Source organism: Balaenoptera musculus, chromosome 11 (genome assembly GCF_009873245.2).
Source record: "Balaenoptera musculus isolate JJ_BM4_2016_0621 chromosome 11, mBalMus1.pri.v3, whole genome shotgun sequence".
NCBI classification, from domain to species: Eukaryota; Metazoa; Chordata; class Mammalia; order Artiodactyla; family Balaenopteridae; genus Balaenoptera; species Balaenoptera musculus.
This window is the reverse complement of record NC_045795.1, coordinates 71571143-71598597: the sequence shown is the minus strand read 5'-3', so window position 1 is coordinate 71598597 and position 27455 is coordinate 71571143. Positions and strand designations below refer to the sequence as shown.

At 40.5% G+C, this 27455-nt stretch overlaps 1 protein-coding gene and 1 pseudogene across 4 annotated transcripts in view; both read left to right on the top strand.

Annotated features, from left to right (window-relative positions):
• Positions 1-24890, top strand: part of ARHGEF3 (Rho guanine nucleotide exchange factor 3) — a 308895-nt gene extending 284005 nt beyond the window's left edge. For all 4 annotated transcript variants that reach the window (XM_036870025.1, XM_036870026.1, XM_036870027.1 and 1 more), the window contains 7 exons: positions 1220-1282; positions 3428-3524; positions 3685-3761; positions 8353-8610; positions 15056-15226; positions 20507-20693; positions 22689-24890. In XM_036870025.1, coding sequence (XP_036725920.1) covers positions 1220-1282; positions 3428-3524; positions 3685-3761; positions 8353-8610; positions 15056-15226; positions 20507-20693; positions 22689-23041 — 1206 coding nt within the window. In that variant the 3' untranslated portion in view covers positions 23042-24890. The remainder of the gene's footprint in view (positions 1-1219; positions 1283-3427; positions 3525-3684; positions 3762-8352; positions 8611-15055; positions 15227-20506; positions 20694-22688) is intronic.
• LOC118904158 lies at positions 18228-19133 on the top strand (annotated as a pseudogene).
• Positions 24891-27455: the final 2565 nt, after the last annotated feature.

Here is a 27455-nt window from a genome sequence, read left to right as displayed (position 1 = left end):
ATGGTTTTCCTCTCTTGGGGGCCCCATTGAGCTCTGGTAAAACAGACATACAAGGAAATCTGAAGAAGGTCCAAGTAAAAGTATTTAATTGTATTGCAACCCCCCATGTCCTGGTTTTGATAATGCTCTGTAGTTATGTAAGATGCCACCATTGGAGGAAGCTGAGTAACGGCTATACAGGACCTCTCTGTATTATTTTTGTAACTTCTCATGTGAGTCTAATTATTTCAAAATAAAAGGTTAAACAAAGTAGAGTACCCGGAGGGCATGACATGGATGCTTTACTGGGCCTTGAGAGGGGTCACCATGCACTGGCCTCCAGCGCAGTGTTCTGCCTCTGCCCACTGGGCCAGGGAGCACATTCATTGTCCTGCTCTCCACCAACCCCAGGGATGGAGGTGTTCTCCAAGCCTGCTCACCTCTTCCCTCTGGTCTGAAAGAAACGTAGTAGTCACCACAGGCATGTAGTTCTTTAATAATGTAAAGTTTGCCAACAGTTGAGACTCTCAGATGAGAGTGAAAGACTGTTCTGCACATCATAGCTCTTAAATTATGATGCCTTAATAGAAGCAAATCAGTGTGTCCACTTACACACTCTTGCACACAGCCAGCTCCTGTAACTTTATTTATTGTGCAGTGCAGGGCCAAGAAGTAAGTTAGAATGAATTAACTTCACCAGACACCTAGAGTGATAAAATATTGGATTCTTCTTGCAATGCAGCCTAAAGACAAGTGGCTGATGGGAATAAAGCTTTCTGTTGAGATTTACCTTCTGTTGAAGGAAGACAAATTGTGATGGCCCAATTAATAATAATTCCATGTCCATCACTGAGAACAGACCCCGAATCATTTATTATGATTGCCACTGACAAAAGAGACATGGAATCCATGGCTCAAACTCTAATTATTTTACCTAAAATAGTTCCATCTTGTTCAGCTGCATCACAATTCTGTAAATGAAATATGACTTGTTGGATTAGAAACATATGTGGAAACTCTTTCTCCCACAAACAAATAGGCACATTACACAGAAGTTTTGCAAAATCTTTTCTTTGTAGGTTTTAGCCACTAGATGCAATTGGTTCGGGTCAATTTAACTTCTTAAGAATCCTTTAAAAATCCTTAAGAAATAAGTAGATTTGAGGCTTTGAGCATCAGTTGAATTTGGTCTCGAAAATGAAAGGAAAGTTCAGTAAATGTGTTTTATCTTTCCTTGCAGGCGATCTTTGAGCTTTCTCAAGGAGAAGAAGATTTAATAGAGGACTTGAAATTGGCAAAAAAGGTACATTTGAATCCAGTGGTCCTTTAAGTCACCTCCTGCTTTTTTCCTCTGAGTAATTTCACAGTTCTAAGATTGTGTTTTATGAGTACTCATTCTATGACTAAGACAGGTCATCAAAAATTGAGAAGAACCTACAAACCAAGTAGTGGGGAAAATGTCTCAAAGCAGGAAGGCTCTAGACCTGGCACCATTAGGGGTTCTCCTCTGCAAGTCTCTAATGCACCGCAAAGAATACTTCAGTTTAATCAGAAGGTATTCATTGGGCCTGGCTTCACATGCATTTCATTGTCCTAGAAGTCTCACACGCAGGTCCCCTTCATCCCTGGGAGAGAGTGTGTAGACATCTGAAACTGGAACCATGTCTTAGAAAGTCATTTGAAGCCCATAAGTGGGTAAAGTGGTTCACTGAGGCAACTGCACACTACCATGTAAGTTAGGGTCTTTTATATGGAAACTTGTTTTTAATCACTTTGTGTGTGGGAAGGGAGAGGAAATTCATGCCTTGTAGTCTGTATAGTCTTGACAACAGCCTTCCTCGAAAACCTTTCCATTCCACTGACTCCCATGGAGGCTAAAATCCAGAATCCTTCATCTGACACTCACAGCCTCCTTGAAAAATCAGAGGGTTGGAAAGATACTTCCCTTCTTTTAAGTGTCCTTAGTCCAACTTTATGCTAATGTCCTTAGTCCAACTTTATCCCATCTGTAGCATTCCTGAGAAATGGCTATCCAAGCTTTTCTTGGAGGCAGCCAAGAAACTGAGTTTTGGGCAGGGCTGAGGAGGAGGAAGATGGGGAGGACAAAGAAGGCATTTAGGGACTTCCCTGGTGGTGCAGTGGTTAAGAATCCACCTGCCAATGCAGGGGGACACGGGTTTGAGCCCTGGTCGGGGAAGATCCCACGTGCCACGGAGCAACTAAGCCTGTGCGCCACAACTACTGAGCCTGCGCGCCTAGAGCCCGTGCTCTGCAACAAGAGAAGCCACCGCAATGAGAAGCCTGTGCACCTCAACGAAGAATAGCCTCTGCTCACCGCAACTAAAGAAAGCCCGTGCGCAGCAATGAAGACCCAACGAAGCCAAAAATAAATAAATAAAATTAATTTAAAAAAAAAAAAAAAGAAGGCATTTAACTCTGGGAGACATCTTGCTGGTCATAAGTCCAACTCCTCCTTCCTGCATCAAGATTTCCCTTTTTCACTTCTATCCTTTGCTTTGCTGGTCCTACCTTCCTGGAAACCCTTCCCTTTCCTTTCAACCATCCATATCCACCTATCCTCCAGAAGCAAACTCAAGTCTCATTTCATTCTTCAACAGTATTTACTGCCTCCTTCTCTATGCCAAGCAGCTCATCTTTAAATTCTCCCTTAGCCATTCTACCTCTAATTCTCCGATCCTCTAGAGCAGTTATGATTTGATGAATTTTTGCTGCAGTGTGACAACTGTCCTATTTTTAATCTTGAACTATTTTTTAAACATATATTTAATTTTCCATGCCTTTTTTTTTTTTTAATCTTCCCAATTAGCTTTATAAAACTCCTTCAAGGCAGGGACTGTGCGGTCTGAGTGTTTGTATTCTGTTGCAGTGCCCTGGGTATATTTATGTGTTCATGTGGTTTAATTGTCATTAATAAGATGTAATAAGATTGGCAGAGATTTTGCCCTCTTTGCTTCAAATCCACAGTAAAGGATACCAAGCACCTTTTTTTCCCCCTTCCTTTACTTAGTTTAAATATGGACTAATTGAAAAATAACCTGCTAGTAACTAATTTTGTATAAAGTGGGAGTTTTTCAAGCTGCTGGACCTTCAATAAAGTTAATTTTTAAAACATTATACAAATCAAATCTGCGCTATACTTAGGATTTGTGCCCTTTCCGAGATGTAAGATATACTAGAATTAAAAAAAAAAGAAGCTTTAAAAAAAATCTGCTTTGCTTTATCAACAACCACAAAAGGCTCAAAGCAATGCTGGATTCTCATCTGCTCTAACCACACCCATCTGCTGTTTGTGCAGCATTATGGGAGAAGTCGTGGGGAGAGCCAAATATTTTGTTATTGCGTAGGGCCTCTCAGAAGGCATTTACATTAACAACTTACTTCCTCTGATTTTAAATGTTTGCCTCCATCTCTTGCCCTTCTTGTGCAGGCCTATCATGACCCCATGCTGAAACTCTCCATAATGACAGAACAAGAGTTGAATCAAATTTTTGGAACACTGGACTCCCTGATTCCTCTACACGAAGGTATAATTTTGTTCCCAGAATGAGTCTTGACTTGTAGCGTTAATTGAGTTGTCTTATAACAAGTCATCGTTATGTAATAATGTGAGTAACCCAAAATCTCCCAGCCCTGTTCATATTTGAATGCCTAACAAAATAAGCATTCTGTTTGTTTTTTTACCAGACCTCCTTAGTCAGCTTCGAGATGTACGGAAGCCCGATGGCTCAACTGAGCACGTCGGCCCCATCCTCGTGGGCTGGGTAAGAAAAGTTCTCTGGTCTTGATTGAAGATAAATTTCAATAATGTAGATGGAGTTTCATTTTAGCGAGACTCGTTTTATTGGCAAACACTGGTTTCACATCAGAAAAAATTAAAATAGCAAATTTCTAGTAAAATTTATCATTACATTTAGCCTTTATCTCCTCAAAGCATGGAAACAATTTTTTTATTATTATAAATGTACTGCATTTAAAGATAACATGGCCTTTGTGCAATAAAAGAAGTAAAGGCACACGTGAAATTGTTACTAGTTTCACATTAAAGAAAGTAAAACTAGTTAATATTCACATCAGGCCAATTATGAATATAATTATTACATTTTGTATTCTAGTAAAAATTTATGTACAGCTTCCTGTCCATCACTAAGAAAGCTTTTATTCATACTACAAAAAAACCTCTTATGGTCAAATGTCATTTCATAAATGTTGTTAGTGTTTAGCATATATCTGATCCTAAGTAACTTCTTAAGAGAGCTGGTTATTATGCTGATCTTTATCCCAATATAACCCATACCCTTTCCTAATTGAAGAAATCACCTGTGACTTTAGGTTACGGGTTCTAATTTATGGTTCTGGGGCTGAACTGGTGTTGTATTGAGTGCATAACGTGGTTGTTCAGTTGTAATTTATTTTAGACAAGGCACGCACTCTCTATTTTGCCACAGTCCCCACCACTCCCTATTATGCATTTCTGTTTCCTTCTGTGAGTCCTCAAGTGTTCCACCCCTGCCCCAGGTTAGTTCAGGAGTCAATTTTAGCACTGAGGCTGAAATATCCCAAGGGTATCTGAAAGGCAAGTAATGTTCTAAGATGAATAATTTAGAAAACCTGCCTTAATATTTCAGGAGAGATCATTCATCTTACATTTTTGACTTTGATTTTATTATGAGCCATGTTAGATGGCTTAACTTCATTAGCCCACAGAGAAATTTCTCTAAAGAGAGTTAGCCAGCTGGAGACAGAGGAGGTGTAATGAGAAGAGAGAGTCTGCCTCAATCTTTCTTAAACTTCCTCAGTCTGTGGATTGCTTCAGTGGGAGTGAGGGCACAACTCCAGAACAGCATGATGACCCCTCTGTTTTTGACAAGATGGCAATGTAGAACTACAAGGTTTCCTCAGACGTCATATACAAATTGTCAGTTCATGCCAGAAGCAAAAATGAACACATTTGCCTTGTTACTAATTTTTTTTCTGAAATAAATGCACTTCATTAGGAAATTGGTTTGATATGGGGGTAGATTTTGCAGTCATTTTCTGTACATACCCCAAAGAAGTTTGACCATGCCGGTCCATTGCTATCTGGACACTTCCCACATCAAATGGGAACTTGCAGCTTGAAGAGCAGCCTAAAATTAAACAACTGGCCCACTGTTACCAGACCTCATGAGAAACGGTCCTTATTCATCAGGACCGATGAGCAGTTAAATGTTTTCCCTCTTTTAACTGCAGATGTGTCCATGTGAGTGGGAATTGTAAACCAAGGGGTACATCTGTTTGAGTTCTGGTCTTTTTAACAGAACAAAATAAACATCTTAGTGGACTTTGAATGAGAAAAGTCAGAGCCCATTCAACCCATGAAAAATTGATTTTTTTCCCCCCAAAGGAAAAAAGTGAAAAAAATAAAAAAACCTTTTAAACAAGTGAGTTTCCCAAGTGAGATAGCCCTGGCCAGTCCTTTTGACCTTAGAATGAATCAATTACTTTGAAGACCTTAAACAGAGTGGTGGGTTTTTTTTCAGGGAACCACCCTCGTTACTGAAGATCAGTAACCATAGGTTGGCCTGTTCTCATAAGCCTCCCCTTCTCATAAAGAAACAACTTCCCAAGTGACATCTTCATGCTAACGTTTTTTCAGTAATGAAGTAATTTATCAAGTCTCCAAGGCAGCAAGTTCTCATGTTAATTTGGGTTCTCATTAAATTTTCATTCCAAAGAGAGAGGCAGGGTACACGGAAGCAAAAAAAATACATTTGCTCTATCACTTTTCATGTTAGGAAGATAGAAAGAATTTAAAAAAAAAAAAAAAAAAAGGCTGAGAGTTTCCCTTAGAAATTCTTGATAGTCTACTTAAAGAGATTGTGAATAGTTCAGAGCTTTCGAGGGTGGTGGGGAGGCCAAACACATTTCAGACTGGTTTTGTCTCCAGCTGAGCAAGTAGTTTTGCTTCTCTCAACCACAGTTTCTTCAATGAAAATATTCTAGGGTTAAATAATAATAATATTAATAATAGCTATTACTTACCAATTCTTAACCAGGAGCCAAGCTCTTGTTATACTTTTTATCTGCCATATCTCAGTATCTCACTAAAAGAGGACATTAGTATGTGCATTTTGTAAGTGGGGAAACTGAGGCTTCTGAAGGGTCACCTGACTATTAACTGTCTGAGTTAGGCTTTGAACATGATACTCCCTGGTTCCAGAGTCTGTCCTCTTAACTACTGAGTTATCACAGCGTATTTTGGAACCAAGATGTGTATATTCTTCATTCCCTATCTAGTTAAAGGTCACTTGTGGCTTTTTCTAGCCAGTGGGCTGAACCAGATAGCTTTTCAGGTTATGCTCAGGAAATGAGCACCTTGTGAGCTGTGAACACAGGACCAGAGCCAGATTTGGTTGCCATGGCAGCAGAGGCGGCAGGATCAGAGAAGGTAATGGCCCATTGGACAGCAAGTGGCCGTGTGGTTGGGGTTCCTTGCTAGTTTACATCTGATGGTTACTACTGATTTGTTTCTCCATAATGAAAACATTGGGCATTTCCAGGTCTTTTTAAAAAGCCAGGAAGTGGAAATGCAAATAAGAGGGCCTGAGTCTCTTTTTAATTAATTCTGAAGATCTAAATTACAAGCCACGGCGCCACATCTGTGTGTGTGTGTGTGTGTGTGTGTTTCTGTGTGTGTGTGTGTGTAAGTACCAATCATCATTACTTTCAAATACAACATTGAGGAAAGAATTTCTGTAGCTCTTTTTAACACAAATAGAGGGGTTTTTTTAAGTAACATGTAAGGAATGTAGACATTTCCAAGGAATGTTAAATTCGACAGTGAACTTTTAAACATTACACATCCAGGGTGTTTGTGCATGCGTGTGTGTGTGTCTGTGTGTGTAAGCACCAATTATCATTACTTTCAAGTATAACATTGAGAAAAGAATTTCTATAATTCTTTTTAACACAAATAGAGGTTTTTAATAACATGTAAAGAAGGTAGGCATTTCCAAGGAATGTTAAACTCAACAGTGAAGTTTTTAAACATTACTTTCATGGTATCTTGTTTGGTTTCAGTCACTGAGAAAATAATTTCAAAGAAAGGTATAAAAGAAGTAGCAGAATAGTTAAACTTTGACCCATTGTTCAGATGCTGCCACAACCTATTTTTAAGCTGTGTTCACAAACCATCAAATATTACCTAATCTGGTAATCCATTAAACATTCATTCTTTTGTTCATTCAGAATACAGACTTTGAATGTTTATTGTACAGTAGGCCCATTGCACAGTACTAAGGATGCAGAAATGAAAGACCCTCTTGCCACTGTCTTGCAGTGAATCCCTCCACAGAGCAGGAGTTATGGTAAAAGCGGCTTCCTAGTCCAGGGAGAGAAGCAAACATAGCAGGGCCAATGGCTGCATTTTATTGCCTCCAGTGACTTTCTGGAAGCTGACAGCCCGTGCATTAGGATGCTGTCATAGGGAGGAGTGGAAAAGGGAGATGAGCAGCGCTTTCACTGAGTCTCTGACTCCTTGTTTGCACCATGTGACTGATGGGACATGTCAGGGAAATTAGTATTTCACTGGAAGGAAAATAGTGGACTTGAAGTGTTCCAAAGTCTTTAAGCTTAAATTGTTCTTTGCATGGAATTGTGATGTTAACCATTAGGTATAGCCAAGAATCATTCTGGCCTGTCAGAACTAATTTAAAAGATGTTTCTAAATGCTTTCTGCATCTAATTTTTTAGTAATTATACTTTTGCTTTAACTTCTTGGAGTGCTTTATATTTGGTCCGCCTTGGAATCAGGTACCTTAAAACTAATGTAGAGGTGCTTGCACTGGACCATGCAAAGGGCTGGGCTGTGGAGTCTGACTCCTTTCTTTTTGTGCCACTAAGTCTTCTAGATTAGTTTCTTATTAATAATTTTAAAAGAACCTTTATTTAAAAAAATATAGGAGACTTTCCTCTCACCAGATACTTTTGAAAGTTTAGGACAATTCTGTATGCATATGCAATATTCCAGTTTAGGAAAATTCTGAATTGTGTGAGTATACAGTAATTCCAGTTCTTTTGTGTCTAGCTTAGATTGGCAGAAATGCAAACAAATTATTGAGGTCTTAACAATCAAGAAAGTAAACATGCCACTAAGAAAATAACTGTGCAAGCAAGCAGGAGCTTAAAGAACTATCCGTTGCGAGCCATTTTGAAGATTCCATTTCTGTCTCCTCCAGCCATCTAGGTAAAGGAATGTTGGCCAGGCCTGGAGACCAGTTAGGTTTTCTTCAGTCCCAATGAGTGATGTTAGCATGTAGCTTCAGAGCACAATTATTTTAATGCTCCAACCCTCCTTTAATGTTCCTTTCTTAGCTGCCTTGTCTCAGCTCCTACGACAGCTACTGCAGCAATCAAGTAGCTGCCAAAGCTCTGCTGGACCACAAAAAACAAGATCACCGAGTCCAAGATTTCCTGCAGCGATGTTTAGAATCCCCCTTTAGCCGCAAACTAGATCTCTGGAATTTCCTTGATATTCCAAGGAGCCGTCTGGTGAAATACCCTCTGCTTCTTCGAGAAATCTTGAGGCACACACCAAATGATAATCCAGATCAGCAGCACCTGGAAGAAGCTGTGAGTTTGTTTCTTTCTGTCTTGCCTTGTTGTTTTCCCCAATGGCTAGAAGGTGAAGGGTCCCTGGGTACCAGGACTCAGGAATCTTGGGTTCCAGGCTTGGCTCTGACATTAACCATGTTTTGATTCTGCAAATCAGCACTATTCATAATCTATAAAATGCAGTATTTACATGAAATGCACTCTGAAGTCCCTTTAATTCTAAAATTTCTTGATTCTGTATAGGTGACTCTATAATCTGTTTGTTACAGTTGCTGACTGTGAGGGTTAAGATCTCTGTGGAGATTTTAAATTGAATAGCTTTGTTTAGTTAGCAAATGAGAGTTGCCTTTTACCTTTTACCAAAGCCCATTTGTGAAGTCAACACCCATTTAAGACCCAGCTCTCCTTGGCCCCAGATTGAAACATGCAGCCTAGTCAAACCTACTCCCCAGCAACTGTATTGAGTACGGGGCTGGATGGTTTGGGAAATACAGATTCTTCCGTAGCAGCAATAGAAGACCAGGAAAAATGGGGTCCATATTGTAAGACTCTGGTGAACTGTGAGCGTTCTGCCCAGAGAGCTCAGTTCTGATTGTGGGGCTCTGCGGGGCAGGGCAGAGGAGCAAATGGCCTGGGCACAGGTGTGAAGGAAAGACAGGACAGGCCATGCCAGGGAATGCCATGGATCAGTCTGCCTGGGGTTAGCGATACTCAGAAAGCAGCAGGAGAAGGGGCAGAGGTTGGTGGTTCACATTGGTTATAGGGAGTTTTAAATATCAATTTGAGACATTTTTCCTTTGTTGTGCTTCTGTTTTTTAAGTAGCTTAGATTCAACGTTCAAATCCCAGCTCCATCACTGACAAGCTGTGTAATCTCGGACGTGTCATTCTTCATCTGTAGGACAGGGGACAGAGGAGACTAGGGACAGGGAAGCAAGCTGGGAGGATGCTGCGGTGGTCCAGATGTGCAGTCTTGGAAACCTGCTTAGGGAGTCAGCAGTGGGTATGGAGGCTAAGAGAGCCTCTGTTCAAAGAGCTCATTGCCTGACTGGGTCTGGGACAGTAACAGAAGGTGATATGCAAAGGTGATTGGAAAATCAGAAGCCTTGAGCCTGTGGCGCAAACTGCCTATCTCTTCCCAGAGAAGGACTTAACTTACTTAATAGTAAGTAGTAACAACAACAGCAATAATAATAGTAACACCTGCTGACATGTAGTGAACATCTAGTAAATCAACTTTATGTAATTGCCTTATGGGTTATGTATCTCATTTAATCCTCATAATAACCTGTGAGGTACCCGTTCATGTTAGGGCCGTTTTCCTTTTCCAGATCAGGCTTGGGGGCGTTAAATAACTCACCCAAGTCCAGGGCCAGCAAGTAATGGAGTAGATATCTGAACCTTGTCAGTGTAGACTGCAAATATTATGACTTTTCCACTTCTTTATGATCCTATGGAGCTGAAAGCCTGGCTACTTCTTTAAGCCCCTGTTGCCTTTGGAATTGCAGAGAGCTGTCTGGCCACCAGGCTTTGTGGAGGGGCCTCACTGGTACAGAGCTGGGCCAGTTGTCCGTGTGGGGATAGAGAAGAACAAGGAAAGACTCTCTCCTGATTCAAGAGGTGTTTGATGTGTCTGGCAGGCCCAACATACAGACTAGCCGACCAATCCAGCATGATGAGGGATGCAGACACCAGGGATGAAGCCCATCTCACTTCATCGTGTCTGTTTTCATTACTGGAAAGAGCAATAGCGTTGCCTCCTCTCCATATTTCATCCCAGCAAGTGTGTGGTCTGTAGGAATGAGAACAACAGGGAGCTCAAACTAGTCTAAATAATTACTTTTTTGAAGCAAACAAGCCTGCTCTGAATTTTACGGTAAAGATTTCTTCTTTTTAATCTGCAGCATGAAAGAATAATGCTTTGTTCTAAAAAAACACCCAGTGAGCTAAAGTTTGAATTTAAAAACAGATAAGAATATGATTGTTTGCAATATGAAAGGATGCACCAGTTTCCCTCGTGCATAAAATGTGATGCCATTTTAGAAAGTTGAATCTGCACCTAGTTATTCAGGCAGACTTATGTGTGAAGCATGGTATACCTGCATTTGAAAGTGTCTGCAAAGCAAGTCTTCTAAATGCCCATTTACACTATATAGGCACAGCAGATTTTCCCCCTTCTTTTCAAAATCCCCGTGGCATTACCGTAGATGAACAGAAATATTTAGCCCTGTACTCCTGAGTGCATTGTGAATGTTTGATAACCATAAAGTCCACAGTACCAATGTAGCTTGACTTATATGTGCCCTGAATAAATTTTCCACCTATGAAAAGGGAAAAATCAGGGAACTCTAAGTAAATTGCTTCTACACCAAGCATTCAGTCTTATGATTAGATCTAAAGAAAGGTCTTGCTTTTAATGCAGTGGGTAAACTACATCTGTATTAAATTTCTTAGTAGTATTTTGGAGGGTTGATAGAAATTTCCCCCCAAGAGAACATCTTAAAATAGAACTTTGGATATTCATATATTCCAGATCTGGTTGTTAATGTTTAAATTCTAAGGATTGTTTCAGCCAGAAAATGATCCTGCAGACCATCTCTTCCCTCTGCTTGCCACTGTTCCAATTCCTTAAAAAGTATCACTGGAATCAATGGGAAGAACAGTCCTGCTTTTGATGCAACAGCAGTGAAGGCTGCTATTCTTGGTCCATGTCGGGAGCGGACGAGTAGATGATATTACCGCACAAGGGACTAGACAGACAGGACCTTCAGATTCTACTTTGAGGATGACGATTCCAGCATGTGTGGGTTTAATCCCTGTTCTGTTATAGGTATCTTTTATCATCTTCCTTTACCAGCCCCTGCCCTTCAGTTTGAACCCAAATGAGAGATGCAACAATAAATTTAATTTAAATGCACAACTACCATGACTGTTTGCTATTGGCAGTCTGCTATATGTAACTTTATTCCTCGCTGCAATTCTGCAAAATAAATTCCTCTCAAGAACCAGTGCAGAGAGATTAGACATGGTATGCAGGTGGATTAGTTCATGGTATACAGGTCAATATAAATACAAAATAATATTTTCAATAAATGAAAGCAAACCCAGAGTTTCTATGATAAATATAGACATAGAATATGGAATAACACCAATTGTTTCCATTCTTTTGTCTCTTTTTATTTTTTCAAACACCTGAGAGAAAAGCAGCATTCGAGAGTAGTCATAGCTGCCTAAGGAACCACTGTGGCTTTTGAGTTTATTAATCTTCACGTGAAATGCCCGCTGTTCAGTTCCTGAGTTAAATTAGGAAATGAACATATCTTTATGCCTATAGTACATCTTCCTTCTGGTTTCCTGGATACTTGCAGGAAATTCAGAAAATTAACTCAAGTACTGATTAATTCCAGCTGCCCAGGTACACCTAGTAATAGCAGATAAGATGAACCACAGCAATTAATGCAAAGGTGTTTTTTGGGTTTTTTTTTGGGTTTTTTTGGCTGCGTTGGGTCTTCGTTGCTGTACGTGTGCTTTCTCTAGTTGCGACGAGCAAGGGCTACTGTTCGTTGCGGTGTGCGTGCTTCTTGTGGTGGCTTGTATTGTTGCGGAGCACGGGCTCTAGGTACATGGGAAGCCCCACAAAGGTCTTTAAAAGCAAGGAGAGACTTCCCTGGTGGCTCAGTGGTTAAGAATCTACCTGCCAATGCAGGGGACACACATTTGATCCCTGGTCCAGGAAGATCCCACATGCCTTGGAGCAAGTAAGCCTGTGCACCACAACTGCTGAGCCTGCGCTCTAGAGCCTGTGTGCCGCAACTACTGAGCCCGCGCACCACATCTACTGAAGCCCGCGTGTTCTAGAGCCTGTGTGCCACAACTACTGAGCCCGCGTGCCACAACTACTGAAGCCCGCGTGCTCTAGAGCCTGTGCTCTGCAACAAGAGAAGCCACTGCAATGAGAAGCCCGTGCACCGCAACAAAGAGTAGCCCCTGCTCACGGCAACTAGAGAAAGTCCACACGCAGCAACAAAACCCAACGCAGCCAAAAAAAAAAAAAAAGAAAAAAAAATTTTTAATTATTAAAAACAAGGAAAAAGTATGGATTTCACTACATATTAAAAATGTAATAAAGTAGAAAGATAAGGTAGATATAAAACAATTGCTCAGATACCTCCCATATATTTTAAGCTTCTTGAGGGCAGCGACCCTGTCTCATTTCTTTGAATGACACCACCTAGTCTGACACTGAACAGATGCTCAACAAGCATTAATTGAATTAATTTGAAGGATGAGTCATAGCTTTAGAATATTTTGTGAAATTTCTTGTTTGTTTGTTTTTGAAAGTAACAATAAATAATTAGTCATCTTTGAAAGCCAAAAGGGGGAAAAAAGAAACAGGGAGAAAGTTTGTACACCAAAGTGTTCCATTTATTACTTGTTTTGTGTTAGGGAAACTCAGATTAATTTCACAGGACTTACATTAAACATTAGGTTGACATCAAAGACCAAAAAAATTCTTTTATGACATAAAGAGCCTGTATTTTTAAAAATAATGTTTTTTTTTTAATTATCAAAGTAGTGCTACCATCCAAATTCAGGAACTAGAGAAAAGAGTAAATAAATGATCTTTGAAACTCTTAGTAGCTACAAAGGTGCAGAGATTATGCCTCTGTCCATAGCATGCAGTCACCAGGCTTCAGCTCAAAGCTGTAAGATCTTCTATCAAACTTGCATGGAAATGCCAAGGTTATAACTGGGTAGAAGTTTTTATCCAGTTGCTTTGGGCAGAAGGCAAGTGAAAAATAATCACTTAACAATCTTAGAACTCACTACCACTTGAACACAAGGTCTGGTAGCTTTTCACTGAGTGAAAGCCTCTTTTAAAACCTTGCTTTTCGGGGCTTCCCTGGTGGCACAGTGGTTGAGAATCTGCCTGCCAATGCAGGGGACACGGGTTCGAGCCCTGGTCTGGGAAGATCCCACATGCCACGGAGCGACTAGGCCCGTGAGCCACAATTACTGAGCCTGCGCGTCTGGAGCCTGTGCTCCGCAACAAGACAGGCCGCGATAGTGAGAGGCCCGCACACCGCGATGAAGAGTGGCCCCCCGCTTGCCACAACTAGAGAAAGCCCTCGCACAGAAACGAAGACCCAACACAGCCAAAAATAAATAAATAAATAAATTTAAGAAATTCTCCCCTCAATAAAAAAAAATTTAAAAAAAAAAAAACCTTGCTTTTCGGAGACTGGTTTGTTTTTCCATTAAGTAAATGTGACCAAGAAGAGGCCTTACTGACACTTCTCATCTGTTACGTTCTTTTCCGTTAATACCAGCACAAGAAAGATGGGACTGTTGGTCTTTTCACTATTAGGGGACAGAGGACTCTGGTGAAGAAGTCATTACTTTGCCTTGGATTGGTGTCACTGAGTTTTTACTCAACTAATTTCTTGCTCCTTTGTTTTCTAGAATTTTCTAACTTTTAGATGTATTGTCCATGTTATAGAACAACACTACATTGGAATAAATGCTTACTGAACATGTCTCAGTGTTGTGCTCTTGTTGTGTTTTGCTTCATTTTGAATTTAACAATAATGCAGGGAATTCCCTAGTGGTCCAGTGGTTAGGACTCCGCACTTTCAGAGGACCTGGGTTCAGTCCCTGGTCAGGGAACTAAGATCCCACAAGCCGAGCGGCCTGGCCAAAAGAAGCAAAAAAACAAAAACAATAATGCATCCACCATTACTTTGAAATCCCTCTACCCCTGATTTACTCACATGTGCTGTAGGTATGGGCCTGAGTGTATATAGACAAATTGTCCCCGTTCTTACTCCTAGTGTCCTTTGTTTCCATTCCTAGTTCCCTGTCTTTCATAAATCATTTATGTTTTGTCACTAAAAAGATATCCAAACCATCTATTCACACACAGTTTGCAAATATTGTTTGTAGGTTAGATTAAGTGCATGTAGAGAGACCTTGAAACTGGGTTTCAAATCCCCAAGGACAATCCAATCCCTTTTCTAGACTATTACATTCTACTTTTCCTCTCCTTGGCCACATTTTTTGAATGCCTACATTTTCAACATTGTGAGCATGTTTTAAGAAATGTGCAATATAGAGCTTAGTGATTATAAGTCCTGCACATTGAAATCAATACCTCATATCTCTTTCACTCATATAAAATTATGCATCAACATTAGTTTTATATATAATACAAATATGTGTGTGTGTACAAATGAATATGTTGTATGTAGTTATATGTGTACATGTATAGATGGTGTACAGATGGATAGATACAGTATATTAAAAACATTTATTTATTTTTCCCTTTTCCCAAAGCAGCAACTTAGATAACATGATCTCAGAATTAGATCCAAGTGTATCTTAGTGACTTTCTAGGCCTGAGTACCTGGGCCTTGTTGGTGTGAATGGTTTGCTGACTTTCCCCATCCTTTTTTTTGTTTTCACAGATAAACATCATTCAGGGAATCGTGGCAGAAATCAACACCAAGACTGGAGAATCTGAATGCCGTTATTATAAAGAGCGACTTCTTTACTTGGAAGAAGGCCAGAAAGACTCCCTGATTGACAGCTCAAGGGTGCTGTGTTGTCATGGCGAACTGAAGAACAACCGGGGCGTGGTGAGTAGTTACTCTCCTTCAGTAATCTCATCCTGGGCCTCCCCAAATGCTTAATCCACTTGATACTGAGCCTCCTGTTACTATGCCTTCCCTAACCAGGGTCGCATTTTTTAGACAAAAGTTGCTTTCCCAGTGTCTTTTATATCATGGGATCATATAGTTTTTAAATATATTTTTATATTTTATTTATTTTATATATATCTATATCTATATCTATATCTATATATAGATATAGATATATATATATCTATATATATATATCTATATATATATGTATATATCTATCTTAAATTTCATGACCAGTACATATTCAGAAAACTTTTGGAAACCAACATAGAGTTGCCAGCTTTTTCTTTTGTTTGGTCATGACCTTTGGAAACAAATACACAGCTTCCCTGGTGGTGCAGTGGTTAAGAATCCACCTGCCAATGCAGGGGGACACGGGTTCGAGCCCTGGTCCGGGAAGATCCCACATGCTGTGGAGCAACTAAGCCCGTGCGCCACAACTACTGAGCCTGCGCTCTAGAGCCCGCGTGCCACAACTACTGAAGCCCGTGCGCCTGGAGCCTGTGCTCCACAAGAGAAGCCACCGCAATGAGAAGCCTGCACACCACAACAAAGAGCAGCCCCTGCTCACCGCAACTAGAGAAAAGCCCACACACAGCAATGAAGACCCAACACAGCCAAAAATAAATAAATAAGATAAATAAATTTTAAAAAAACAAAAATACAAAACAGTTACCATCTCCTCCCACTTTGATATCAGAAAGTAATGGGTGATTTTAACAAGATGTTAAAAATATATGATCTCGGGCTTCCCTGGTGGCGCAGTGGTTGAGAATCTGCCTGCCAATGCAGGGGACACGGGTTTGAGCCCTGGTCTGGGAAGATCCCACATGCCGCAGAGCAACTAGGCCCGTGAGCCACAATACTGTGCCTGCGCGTCTGGAGCCTGTGCTCCGCAACAAGAGAGGCCACGATAGTGAGAGGCCCGTGCACCGCGATGAAGAGTGGCCCCCGCTTGCCGCAACTGGAGAAAGCCCTCACACAGAAACGAAGACCCAACACAGCCAAAAATAAATAAATAATAATTTTAAAAAAATATATATATATGATCTCAGAAAAACAGATAGCTCTTTAATTGAATTCATTTAGCTTTATGAGAAATTCTTCCTTCTCATGAATTTGTACCTATCCACAGAGTGACATTTTGAGACCAGTTTTTTGGGTTTTTTTAATAATAATCTACCCTCCCATCAGCTGTATATCTAGCTCTGACCTGTAGATATTCCATTTCCTGGCTTTTATTCCTCAGCAGGTACTGAAATTGTTTCTCTTCTCCTATCATAGCAACTTGTACACATCTTCCCTGGAGGGCTTACTACAGTGGGTTGTAATTCTCCATCTATCTGTCAATATCTTCCATTTTACCACACTCTTTTAGGGTGGAGACTGTGCCTTGTCAATCCCTAGCACCTATCTTGGGACCTGGCACATACTAAGGCACTCAATAATGTTAGGTGAATGCATGAGTGAATGAGTGAGTGAATAAATGCTTACATGAAGGAAAAATGGATTTGAATTACATGAGAGTTCAAAATTCATTCAACTCAGGGTCTTCCCTGGTGACACAGTGGTTAAGAATCTGCCTGCCAATGCAGGGGACATGGGTTGGAGCCCTGGTCCAGGAAGATCCCACATGCCATGGAGCAACTAAGCCCATGCACCACAACTACTGAGCCTGCGCTCTAGAGCCCACGAGCCACAACTACTGAGCCCACGTGCCACAACTACTAAAGCCCGCGTGCCTAGAGCCCGTGCTCTGCAACAAGAGAAGCCACCGCAATGAGAAGCCCGTGCACTGCAACAAAGAGTAGCCCCCACTCGCCGCAACTAGAGAAAGCCCGCACACAGCTACGAAGACCAAATGCAGCCTAAAATAAAAAATAATAAATAAATTTATTTTAAAAAAATTCAACTCACCAGGCTATTTTTATATATAGCAGTAGAAATTAATGCTAATATATAATATATATATAATTTTTATATATTATATATAACATGTATTTTATGTAATATATAAATTTTATTATATATAATATATATTTAAATTTCAGCATTGAGAAAGACAGTCTCCACTTCTTTTGTGTTTCATCTTCAGTATCTAGCCAACCCGTAGAATGAAAGCCAAAACTAGATTGACAACTCTTAATAAAGCTTTGATGATTCAGGGGACGCCCTTCTGACCTGGACTGTAAAGTGGCATTTATGAGCAGGCTTGGAAATGTTATTTGAAATCACTGAGGACATGTCACAGCACCCATTATCAGTGCTGCTGTAGATCTAACCAGCTGATGTTGCAGCAAAGGTTATGAGACCTGTCACAGGCCGCTGCTTGAAGAAGTGTTTCTGTTTGACTAGGGAGTTACTGATGCCAGACCGCTGCTTCTGCTTTTTGCTGACTATCTGGAAAGCACTGGTGGACTTCTAATGGCTGATGCTCTGGCTCCTTGAACATTCTTTCTCAGAAGCCCTGTGGGAAATAGGAAGATGCATCACCCCACAGAACGAGGGCCTGTTCTCTTTCTGTCCATCACTCAGGGACTGAGACCCTCTTGCTGGATGTGCCCAGGGCATTAAGGATGAACTCTATCTAGTTCATGTTTCAGGCAGATAGATTTTTGAGAACAAAGATTTTAGTTGGGGTGAGGGGATTTGTTTTTGTTTGTTTGTTTGTTTGTTCCCAGTAGAATTGTAAAAGTCATTATGAATAAAGTCCTGAGTCAGGAAGGAGCTGCGACTAAGAAGAGGAATTCTCAGTGAACATTCACAAATAAGGGATATTTTTAAAGTGCCCAGACCAATCTGAGTTCAAAGTGCCCTACCTTGGCTAGAAGAGTGGTAGAAGTAGGACTGGCGGATACCGCGAGGCCTGGGTCAGGTCAGGCCGCCCGCCGTGCAGGGCCCGCTGGGAGTGGAGGCCACTTGGGAGGGGCTGGAGGCGCAGGTACATGTGAAGATTTCTTGGCAGATCAAACCATTGATCACCTTGTCCTCATTTTCTACTTGTTCTGTGTTGACAAGGGAGCGTGCCCAAATGAGCAAGGTATCACAGCAGAAAGTACCCCGGGCGTGAACGGAATAAGTGTCATCCATTACTCAGGCTCATGCCAGCGGCTACAGCAGGTTCCTCAGCTGGTGCCCACCGGCCCTGGGGGCGGAGGCAAAGCTGTGCCTCCAAGCAAGCAGAGCAAAAGAGTTTGTCCATGGATCGCAACAGTGACGACTAGTCGTCAGCGCACAAAGAGGAACAACATGGCAGTGGAAAAAGAAGCCGGTTGAAAAGCAAGCAGAAAGCGCAGGATACGCGGCAGAGAGTGAATCAACTCAAGGAAGAGAATGAACTGTTGGAAGCAAAAATTAAATTGCTGACTAAGGAATTAAGTGTACTGATTTATTTCTTGGGCATGCCCACAACCTCGCAGATAATGTGCAACCCAGTAGCACTGAAAATATGACAAATTCGGATAATGCAGGACAGTAGACCTCACTCCTTTCAAACGTCACAACTTGTGGCTTAAACGTTAAAGGTGTGACTACCTACACTACTCGTATCAGGGGCTGAATCTCCGTTATTCAAAGATCCATTGAAGGTTGTTTTCTAGGATCAGCACTGAAGAGTTGATTAGCTAAAAATGTTAGCCATATAATTTGAATATCTGGTTTTAAATGATAAGGATCTTTGTGGGGATAAAAAACATTTTTAAAGGTATATGGTAAAAAAAAAAAAAAAAAAATGCCCTGGAGCTTGATGTTCTTAATAAATCCTGACTTCCCAAAGAAAAACAAAAAGAGTGGTAGAAGTAGAAACAGTGTAAAAATCTCTGATTATTTTTAGTATATAAAACAGTGACTAACCCCTCCCCTCCCCTCACCCCAAAAGAAAAGTCTTAATATTCTCTTCTGCCATCCCCACCACCCACACCAAAAAAAAGCCCTTAACTTGGTTATTTTGTGCTTTACTCTGTTTTTCGGTCTTCAAACCTGCCCCCACCGCAAACATACACCAATACAGAACCGTCATCATTTGTGTGTCCACAAGCCAACATTTAGTTGAGCTTCAGTTTCTGCAGTTTTTGGTGTGTGTGTATGTGTATGTCTGTCTGTCCATCCATCCATCCGTCTGTGGCAGGGTGTGGGTAGATGATCCACAAGTATCTTTTCTTCCAAATCTAAAACTATCTGATAATGCTGAATATGCTTCCCCGACCCCAAATCAAGATTCTAATGTGAGTTTTCAGCCCTACTCTTCTGGTCTCCTCTTTGAGACCCTAAGGCTGACGTTCCCAAATATTGCCACTGGAAAACCAGAATCTAGCTGCAAAGTCATGGATCGTCTCACTTCACCTCCTAAGCATTTCCAAGCTGCAGGAAGAGTCTGGCACTTAGAGTTGAATGGAGCCAATTTACCTCAGCTCCACTCAGCAAAATTGCTTTTATAATGTGGTTTGAGACAAGCCTTTATTTTTGAGATTCTTTTTTTGCCAACAACACACACATCAATCATCAGCCTTTTAAGTACAACCTCTTCAGAGAACTGAGGTTCTTATGAACTTAACCGAGAAGGACAACTTGTTTGATTGTCTGTCTTTGTGGCTACAGCAGCATGCTCTGGTTTCCTCAGGAATGGGCAGTGTTGCGAGCTGGGATGCCTGGATGAAGCTGATAATCAGCTCAGTGGTTGAAGGAACAAGTGTTTTATGGGTTTGAGAAGCAAACGTTAATATTAGTCTCTGATACACCAGTCTCATCCTTTATGGACTGTTATTCATTGTGATCTCTTAGAATTGTATTGGATACAATAAACCAAAGCCCTGAGAGCACTAACTTTTTTTCCTTCATTACCCTCTTCATTCTATGGGGTTTCTCTCTCTCTCTTTTTTTTTTAAATGTTCCTATAAGGCTGTGTGTGTCTGCACAGGTTGTGGATTGCAGTGTGAAGAACGCCACTGCAGCTGGCAGACCTGGCTGCAGGTGTCTGTAGGCAGAAAGGCCTTCTTCAGTGGGGCCCTAGGGAGGCGCTCCCATAGGAAAGGCAATGGATGCATCTGGAAATGTGTGCAACCCCCAACTGCTGTTCTCCCAGAGGTAGATTTGAGCCTAGAAGTTCATAGGCCAGTGTGAACCTGGTACCTAGGGACCTCTTATCCACAGAGGTCCACTTATCAACTACTCATTAGATTATTGCTTAGGGGAATCCTGTGGATTCTTTTCTTCCAGAAACTACACGTTTTCCTGTTCCAAGAAGTACTTGTGATCACTCGGGCTGTCACCCACAACGAGCAGCTCTGCTACCAGTTGTACCGGCAGCCCATCCCCGTGAAGGACCTCCTGCTGGAAGACCTGCAGGACGGAGAAGTGAGGCTGGGCGGCTCCCTGCGTGGGGCATTCAGCAACAATGAGAGAAGTATGGATGGCTGTCCGTTTTGACCTGTTGAACGTCTTTGGTCGTAGTGGTTTGGAGGGAATGGCTGCCTGGTGAAAAGAGAAGAGCTATGGCCTTGAAGTCAAACTGCATTCCAGTTTTCTTTCATCACTTACTGGTTGTGTAACCTTACTCAACCTCTGTGAGCTTTAGTTTCCCATCTGCAAAGGGGATGCATGCATACCTACTTCATAGGATTGTTATAAGGATTAAGTAAGACACTACAAGTTGACTTGTCTGCGTATAACTGGTGCCGCTTAAGCTCCCTTACTCTGACTCCATCCACTGGATAAAAGCATTCTTAAGACCAGACGGTCCCTATGTGATTACAGTTGTATAACGGTGGGTTTTTGTAGTTAAGCTGGCAGACTTGTCTCTAAAGAGACATAACTATGATCAACTGGGCTGAGGGTTTATCTGTAATTACTCTAATGGGCTTCTCTAGCTTGAGACTTAATAAACAAGGGAATTAACCGAAAGAAGCTTAGATAGCAGCGTCTATCTAGTGCCTTCTATGTGTCAAGCACTGTGCCAGGCACTGATACACACTGGGGAAACAAACAATTCAATTCCTTGGAAGCCCTGTGGAACTTACATTGTGATGGAGGAGGTAGAGGTTATTTGAGAAACAAATAAATAATCCAGGTACCTTAAGAAAACTAAAACCCAGTAAGGGAATAGAAAGGGATAGCAATAGGAGGTATGTTTAAGATGAAATGGTCAGGGAGGTCTTCTTTGAGCAAGTAACATTTGAGCCTCTTAGGTTAACATTGGCATCATATTGTCAAAGTAATTCATATATACTGCCTCTTACCTACTCACCAGTCCCTCTGCCCTAGTGGTAGTACTAGTAGCAGTAGTAGTACTTATATTTCTCAAGTATTGACTATGTGCCAGGCATTCTATAAGCACTTACATGTATTATTATATTTATTCCTCATAATAACCATCTAAGGTAGATTCTCTTTGTTTTCCCCATTTTACAAATAAAGAAACTGAGACGTAGGGGAGTTAAGGCATTTGCGCCATAGCAAAGACTGGAGCCTGAATTTATCTGAAGCCAATATGTTGGCTACAAGGATCGTGCACGGGGACTGACTGAGCGCAGACACTTCTGTGAACCACATGCATGTGGCACATGGGGCCCATTAAATGACAGTTAATGTTGTTATTAAACTAAATCAAATGTCTTCCATATTGTGCACTACCATTTTTTAAATGCACATAGCTCCAGGAATTCCCCGGCGGTCCAGTGGTTAGGACTCCACACTTTCACTGCCGAGGGCCTGGGTTCAATATCTGGTCGGAGAATTAAGATCCCATAAGCCACGTGGCACAGCCAAAAGAATATAAATAAATAAAAATTTTTAAAAAATAAATGCACAGAGCTCCCGTTGCAATTATTATTAAAATGTCATTTCATTTTAAAATGAAACCAAACTTATAAGAGTCTTTACATATCTTCTCAATCATCAGATACTAAATATACAAGTACTGTCATGTGGAGGGTCTTGGGCCTGTTTGATGTTACAAAGAGCTTCTTAAACTTGAAAAAGCTCTAGCTTGGGGCAGTTGTTGAAATTACAGATTCCCAGGCCCACCTCAGACCCACTGAATCTGAATCTCTAAGGGTAGGACCCCGAGATCTGTATTTTTAACATGCTCTTGGGAGATTTTGATATGCAGCCAGGTTTGGTACCCAGTACTCTGGGATCCCCTGAAACACAAGACATAGTTGTTCCGTACTGATTTGCTAGCTTCTGAGAGCAACTGAGTGCCAGACCTGTGTCAAAACCTGTTGATTGATGGAGGCTTCAGGGTGGAGCTGAGCCATGTCCTGGATCAGCAGGGCACATTTAGTAATCAATTAGTGATCTCTGCCATGGGTACTGGTGGTTAGTGTCATCACATGTGTTATCTTTGGCCTGAGGAAATACCTGTCCATTGACCTTTTTTTCATGTGTTTTTCATTTCTAGTCAAAAACTTCTTCAGAGTAAGTTTCAAAAATGGATCCCAAAGTCAGACCCACTCATTACAAGCCAATGACACCTTCAACAAACAGCAGTGGCTCAACTGTATTCGTCAAGCCAAAGAAACAGTTCTGTGTGCTGCAGGGCAGGCTGGGGTCCTTGACTCCGAGGGACCGTTCCTAGATCCCACCACCGGGAGCAGGGAGCCACAGGGAGAAACAAAACTTGAGCAGATGGACCAATCGGACAGTGAATCGGACTGTAGCATGGACACAAGTGAGGTCAGCCTTGACTGTGAGCGCATGGAACAGACAGACTCTTCCTGTGGGAATAGCAGGCATGTTGAAAGCAACGTCTGACAGAAGCGTGTACTTCTTGGAAGTAGCCCTGTGTCTTACCTGTACAGTATTTGCATTCCACACATGGAACGGTTTGGAGAAGCACTTTTTAATACTTTTGTGACTGTGTTGACCCAGTCCCGTCTGTACTTTTTTGTCCCTAGTACTGTAACTGCCAATCTGTGTCAGCTGGAATCTGTGGCAAGTGCTACCCTGTATTGTATTTCACAAGTGTCTGGATGGATGGAGAAGTACTTGAACAAGTTACTTTCACTTGTCCTGCTGGATTTTAAAAAACAGAAAGAAAACAATCTCTAAACTACTGTTTCATGTAGATTAAAGGGTCCTTCCATGTTTCTCTAGTGCTTTTCTAGCTCTTTGACAGGGTAGCTGAAGGCATGAAATTTAAAGGGCCTTGAAAACAGGGCATGAGGAAGTTACTTGTGTATCGTGATGGCATTTGAAGGAGAAACGGGAAAGATCAATGTTTCGAGTTAAATTGGTTCAATGTCATCCAACCAAAAAGCATGAAAACATCCCTGGGGATTCTGAGGGTTTAATTTTGCAAAGGAAGAAGCACTGTCTTGACCTTGCAATTTCATCCAGTACAAATATGATGCAATAATCTATTAGGACATGAAATAAGAGTCTGACCTTAAAAGGATCAGCGCAAAAACCGCTGTCAGCTCTGAATCTTGAACTGAAATGTGCGTTGCATCAGGAGGTCTCTGCCATAGATGCTGGCTGGCCTTAAAGAGCCATTTCTAGCCTAAAATAGCAGAATAGAACTCAAAGGGCCTGGGAAAACCTGGCAGGATAGCAAGAAGACCCATCTTCGCTTTGTTTCATCAGCTTAGGCCTACTCGTGTTTTAGAGCATGAATGAAGAGAGGAGGAAAAGGGACTGCGGCTCAGTCAGTGACTCTGTTTACAGAAACATGTGAGAAGAAGAATTTGGAAGAAGTGCTCCATTGTGACCTTACGTGGGAAGCATTAAAAGAGAAAAGTAAGGTCCAGTGTCCTCTGGGAAAGACCAGAGCCTTGGGTTTCCCTGCCCCACTTTTGGGTCATCATTTGCCATCTCTGGCTCTGTGCTGGATCAGAATCATAATTACATTCTCCAGAGGCCGACTTAATTAACTCTATCATTAATTAGGATCAGTTATCCAAACTAATAAACCTCTTTGCCAGCCTTGATTTACAATGCGGGGTGAGTCGCAGACCTTTAAAAAAAGTTAATACACAGAAAATCTCCCTGCGAGTGTAAATATTAAAGATGACTTGTGCAAAATTGTACCCACACCAGCACTAGTAGTAATGATTCTAAATTATTGCCAAAAAAAGTTTTCTTTTTTTTTTTTAAATCTGTGTCTTTCAAGTTTACACAAAGGAAAGCAGTAAATACTATGTTGTCATTTTATTATGTACGCCTATCATGTGCATTCAAAGAAGCTGTGTGACAAGATTTATCAATATAAAAACAAGCTATAGTACTTATTTTTCAAAAAAAAAATGTCCATTTTACCCTGTAAAACATATTTCTGTATTTATAGATTTTAAACACAGTGAATCTTTTTTTCTATTACAAGTTTATTTAAAACAACTCAAGTTGTTATTGATTTAGCGACTGAATGAATCTGCTGCAGACAGAAGCAGAGAAAAGCCGAGAAAAGTTGTTTGATGGTGGGGAAAAGAATGAATCATTCTTTGCAGGAGCCATCGGCCACTTTGGCCAGCGTGTTGAGAAAAGAGGTCTGTCAAGGGCTGGCCTATGGGAAGAAAGTCAATGAATGTTTTCATGAAATGAATGTTTTTGTATAATGGCCTTAAACTTCTCTGGAAGCATTTCAAATAAATTACGTTAAAATGTCGTCTTCTTTGTATATAGTATTTGCCCTACAAACATCAAATTTCAGTGATCTTACTGGGAGGTTCTTTCCGAAATTTTTGTTTGTACCCAAATACACACATTAAGATAGGGTATGGGTTGATATAAATGCTACGATTTGATCTATCAAAGCTCTTGCAGAACTCATATTTCTAAGATCTGTTTTTTCAAGGATTCTCTATTCACTTTTTTTTCTTTTTTCTTTTTTTTTTAATTTCTAATTTTATATTGGACTATAGTTGATTAACAATGTTGTATTAGTTTCCAGTGTACAGCAAAGTGACTTGGTTATACATATACATGTATCTATTCTTTTTCAAAGTCTTTGCCCACTTAGGTTATTACAGAATATTGAATGGAGTTCCCTGTGCTATACAGTAGGTGCTTGTTGGTTATCTATTTTAAATATAGCAGTGTGTATATGTCAATCCCAAACTCCCAATCTGTCCCTCCCCCCACCTCTTCCCCCCTGGTAACCATAAGTTCGTTCTCTAAGTCTGTGAGTTTGCTTCTGTTTTGTAAACAAATTCATTTGTATCATTTTTTTTTAAGATTCTGCATATCATATGATATTTGTCTTTGTCTGACTTACTTCACTTAGTATGATAATCTCTAGGTCCATCCATGTTGCTGCAAATGGCATTATTTCATTCTTTTTAATGGCTGAGTAATATTCCATTGTATATATATGTACCACATCTTCTTTATCCATTTGTCTGTCAATGGACATTTAGGTTGCTTCCATGTCTTGGCTATTGTAAACAGCACTGTAATGAACGTTGGGATGCATGTATCCTTGCGAGCCGTGTTTTCCTCCAGATATATGCCCAGGAGTGGGATTGCTGGATCATATGGTAGTTCTATTTTTAGTTTCTTTAGGAACTAATACTGTTCTCCATAGAGGCTGTACCAATTTTCATTCCCACCAACAGTGTAGGAGGGTTCACTTTTCTCCACACCCTCTCCAGCACTTACTGTTTGTAGATTTTTTGATGATAGCCATTCTGAGTGGTGTAAGGTGATACCTCATTGTAGTTTTGATTTGGATTTCTCTAATAATTAGTGATGTGGAGCATCTTTTCATGTGCCTGTTGGCCATCTGTATGTCTTCTTTGGAGAAATGTCTATTTAGGTCTTCTGCCCGTATTTTGATTGAGTTGTTTGTTTTTTTGATATTGAGCTGCATAAGCTGTTTGTAAATTTTGGAGATTAATCTCTTGTCAGTCGCATCATTTGCAAATATTTTCTCCCATTCTGTAGGTTGTCTTTTTGTTGTGTTTATGTTTTCCTTTACTGTGCAAAAGCTTTTGAGTTTAATTAGGTCCCATTTGTTTATTTTTGTTTTTATTTCCATTACTCTAGGAGACAGATTGAAAAAGATATTGCTGCGATTTATGTCAAAGAGTGTTCTGCCTATGTTTTCCTCTAAGAGTTTTATAGTGTCCAGTCTTACATTTAGGTCTTTAATCCATTTTGAGTTTATTTTTGTGTATGGTGTTAAAGAGTGTTCTAATTTAATTTTTCTTACATGTAGCTGTCCAGTTTTCCCAGCACCACTTATTGAAGAGACTGTCTTTTCTCCATTGTCTAGTCTTGCCTCCTTTGTCGAAGATCTATTGACCATAGGTGTGTGAGTTTATTTCTGGGCTTTCTATCCTGTTCCATTGATCTATATTTCTGATTTTGTGCCAGTACCATACTGTTTTGATGACCGTAGCTTTGTAGTATAGTCTGAAGTCAGGGAGGCTGATTCCTTCAGCTCCATTTTTCTTTCTCAAGATTGCTTTGACTCTACTCACTTATTCATTTATTCATTTTTAATAACTATATCTTGAATCTGTACTGTGTGTCAAGGGATGTCATAATTGTTATAGAAAAGAAATGTTGAATCTCACTGTTAGTATAGGTGACTGTTGATGACCTTGGAGCCAAATAATAGAAGGCAAATTTCACTTTGAAATTCTTCCTGGAATTTCAGTCCACTTTTTTTTTTTTTTAATTAAAATGGCTAGTTTTATTCCCCCGAAGAATAGTTTTAGATGAAAAGGCTCTACAGTTTTAAGTAGTTGGTAGCCAATTCTCAGTAACATGTTGGCCCAGTAAGGCTGGTAGTTAATCTTATCTTTATAATAAGTTGTCACCATTTTGTTTAACATGCTGTTAATTTTCAGATTAGTCAAGATATTCACATAAATAAAAGTAAGTCCAAAATTTTTCCCAAATGAAAACTCACTCCTTCTCGTTTTCTTACTCCTCCCTCCTTTTTATCCTCCTTGTCCTTCTCCAGTTCTACTTTGGATATTCTGTCCACTTTTTATTCCCTTGATTGTATTGACTTTGTTACTAGAGAGTGTCTCTACTAGTCTTTTAGAAGATATTTGTACTGACATTTTGTGGGTTAGTACAAATGACTGAGGGCTAAATGGTTTTCTTGAGTCTATTTTCAAGATGTTATTTGACACACAACTAAAGGTAATCCTCGCAGTCTAAATGAAAGTCATAAGCAAAGAAAAGAGCCAGACCTAGCAATTTTGTGCAAAATTAGAGT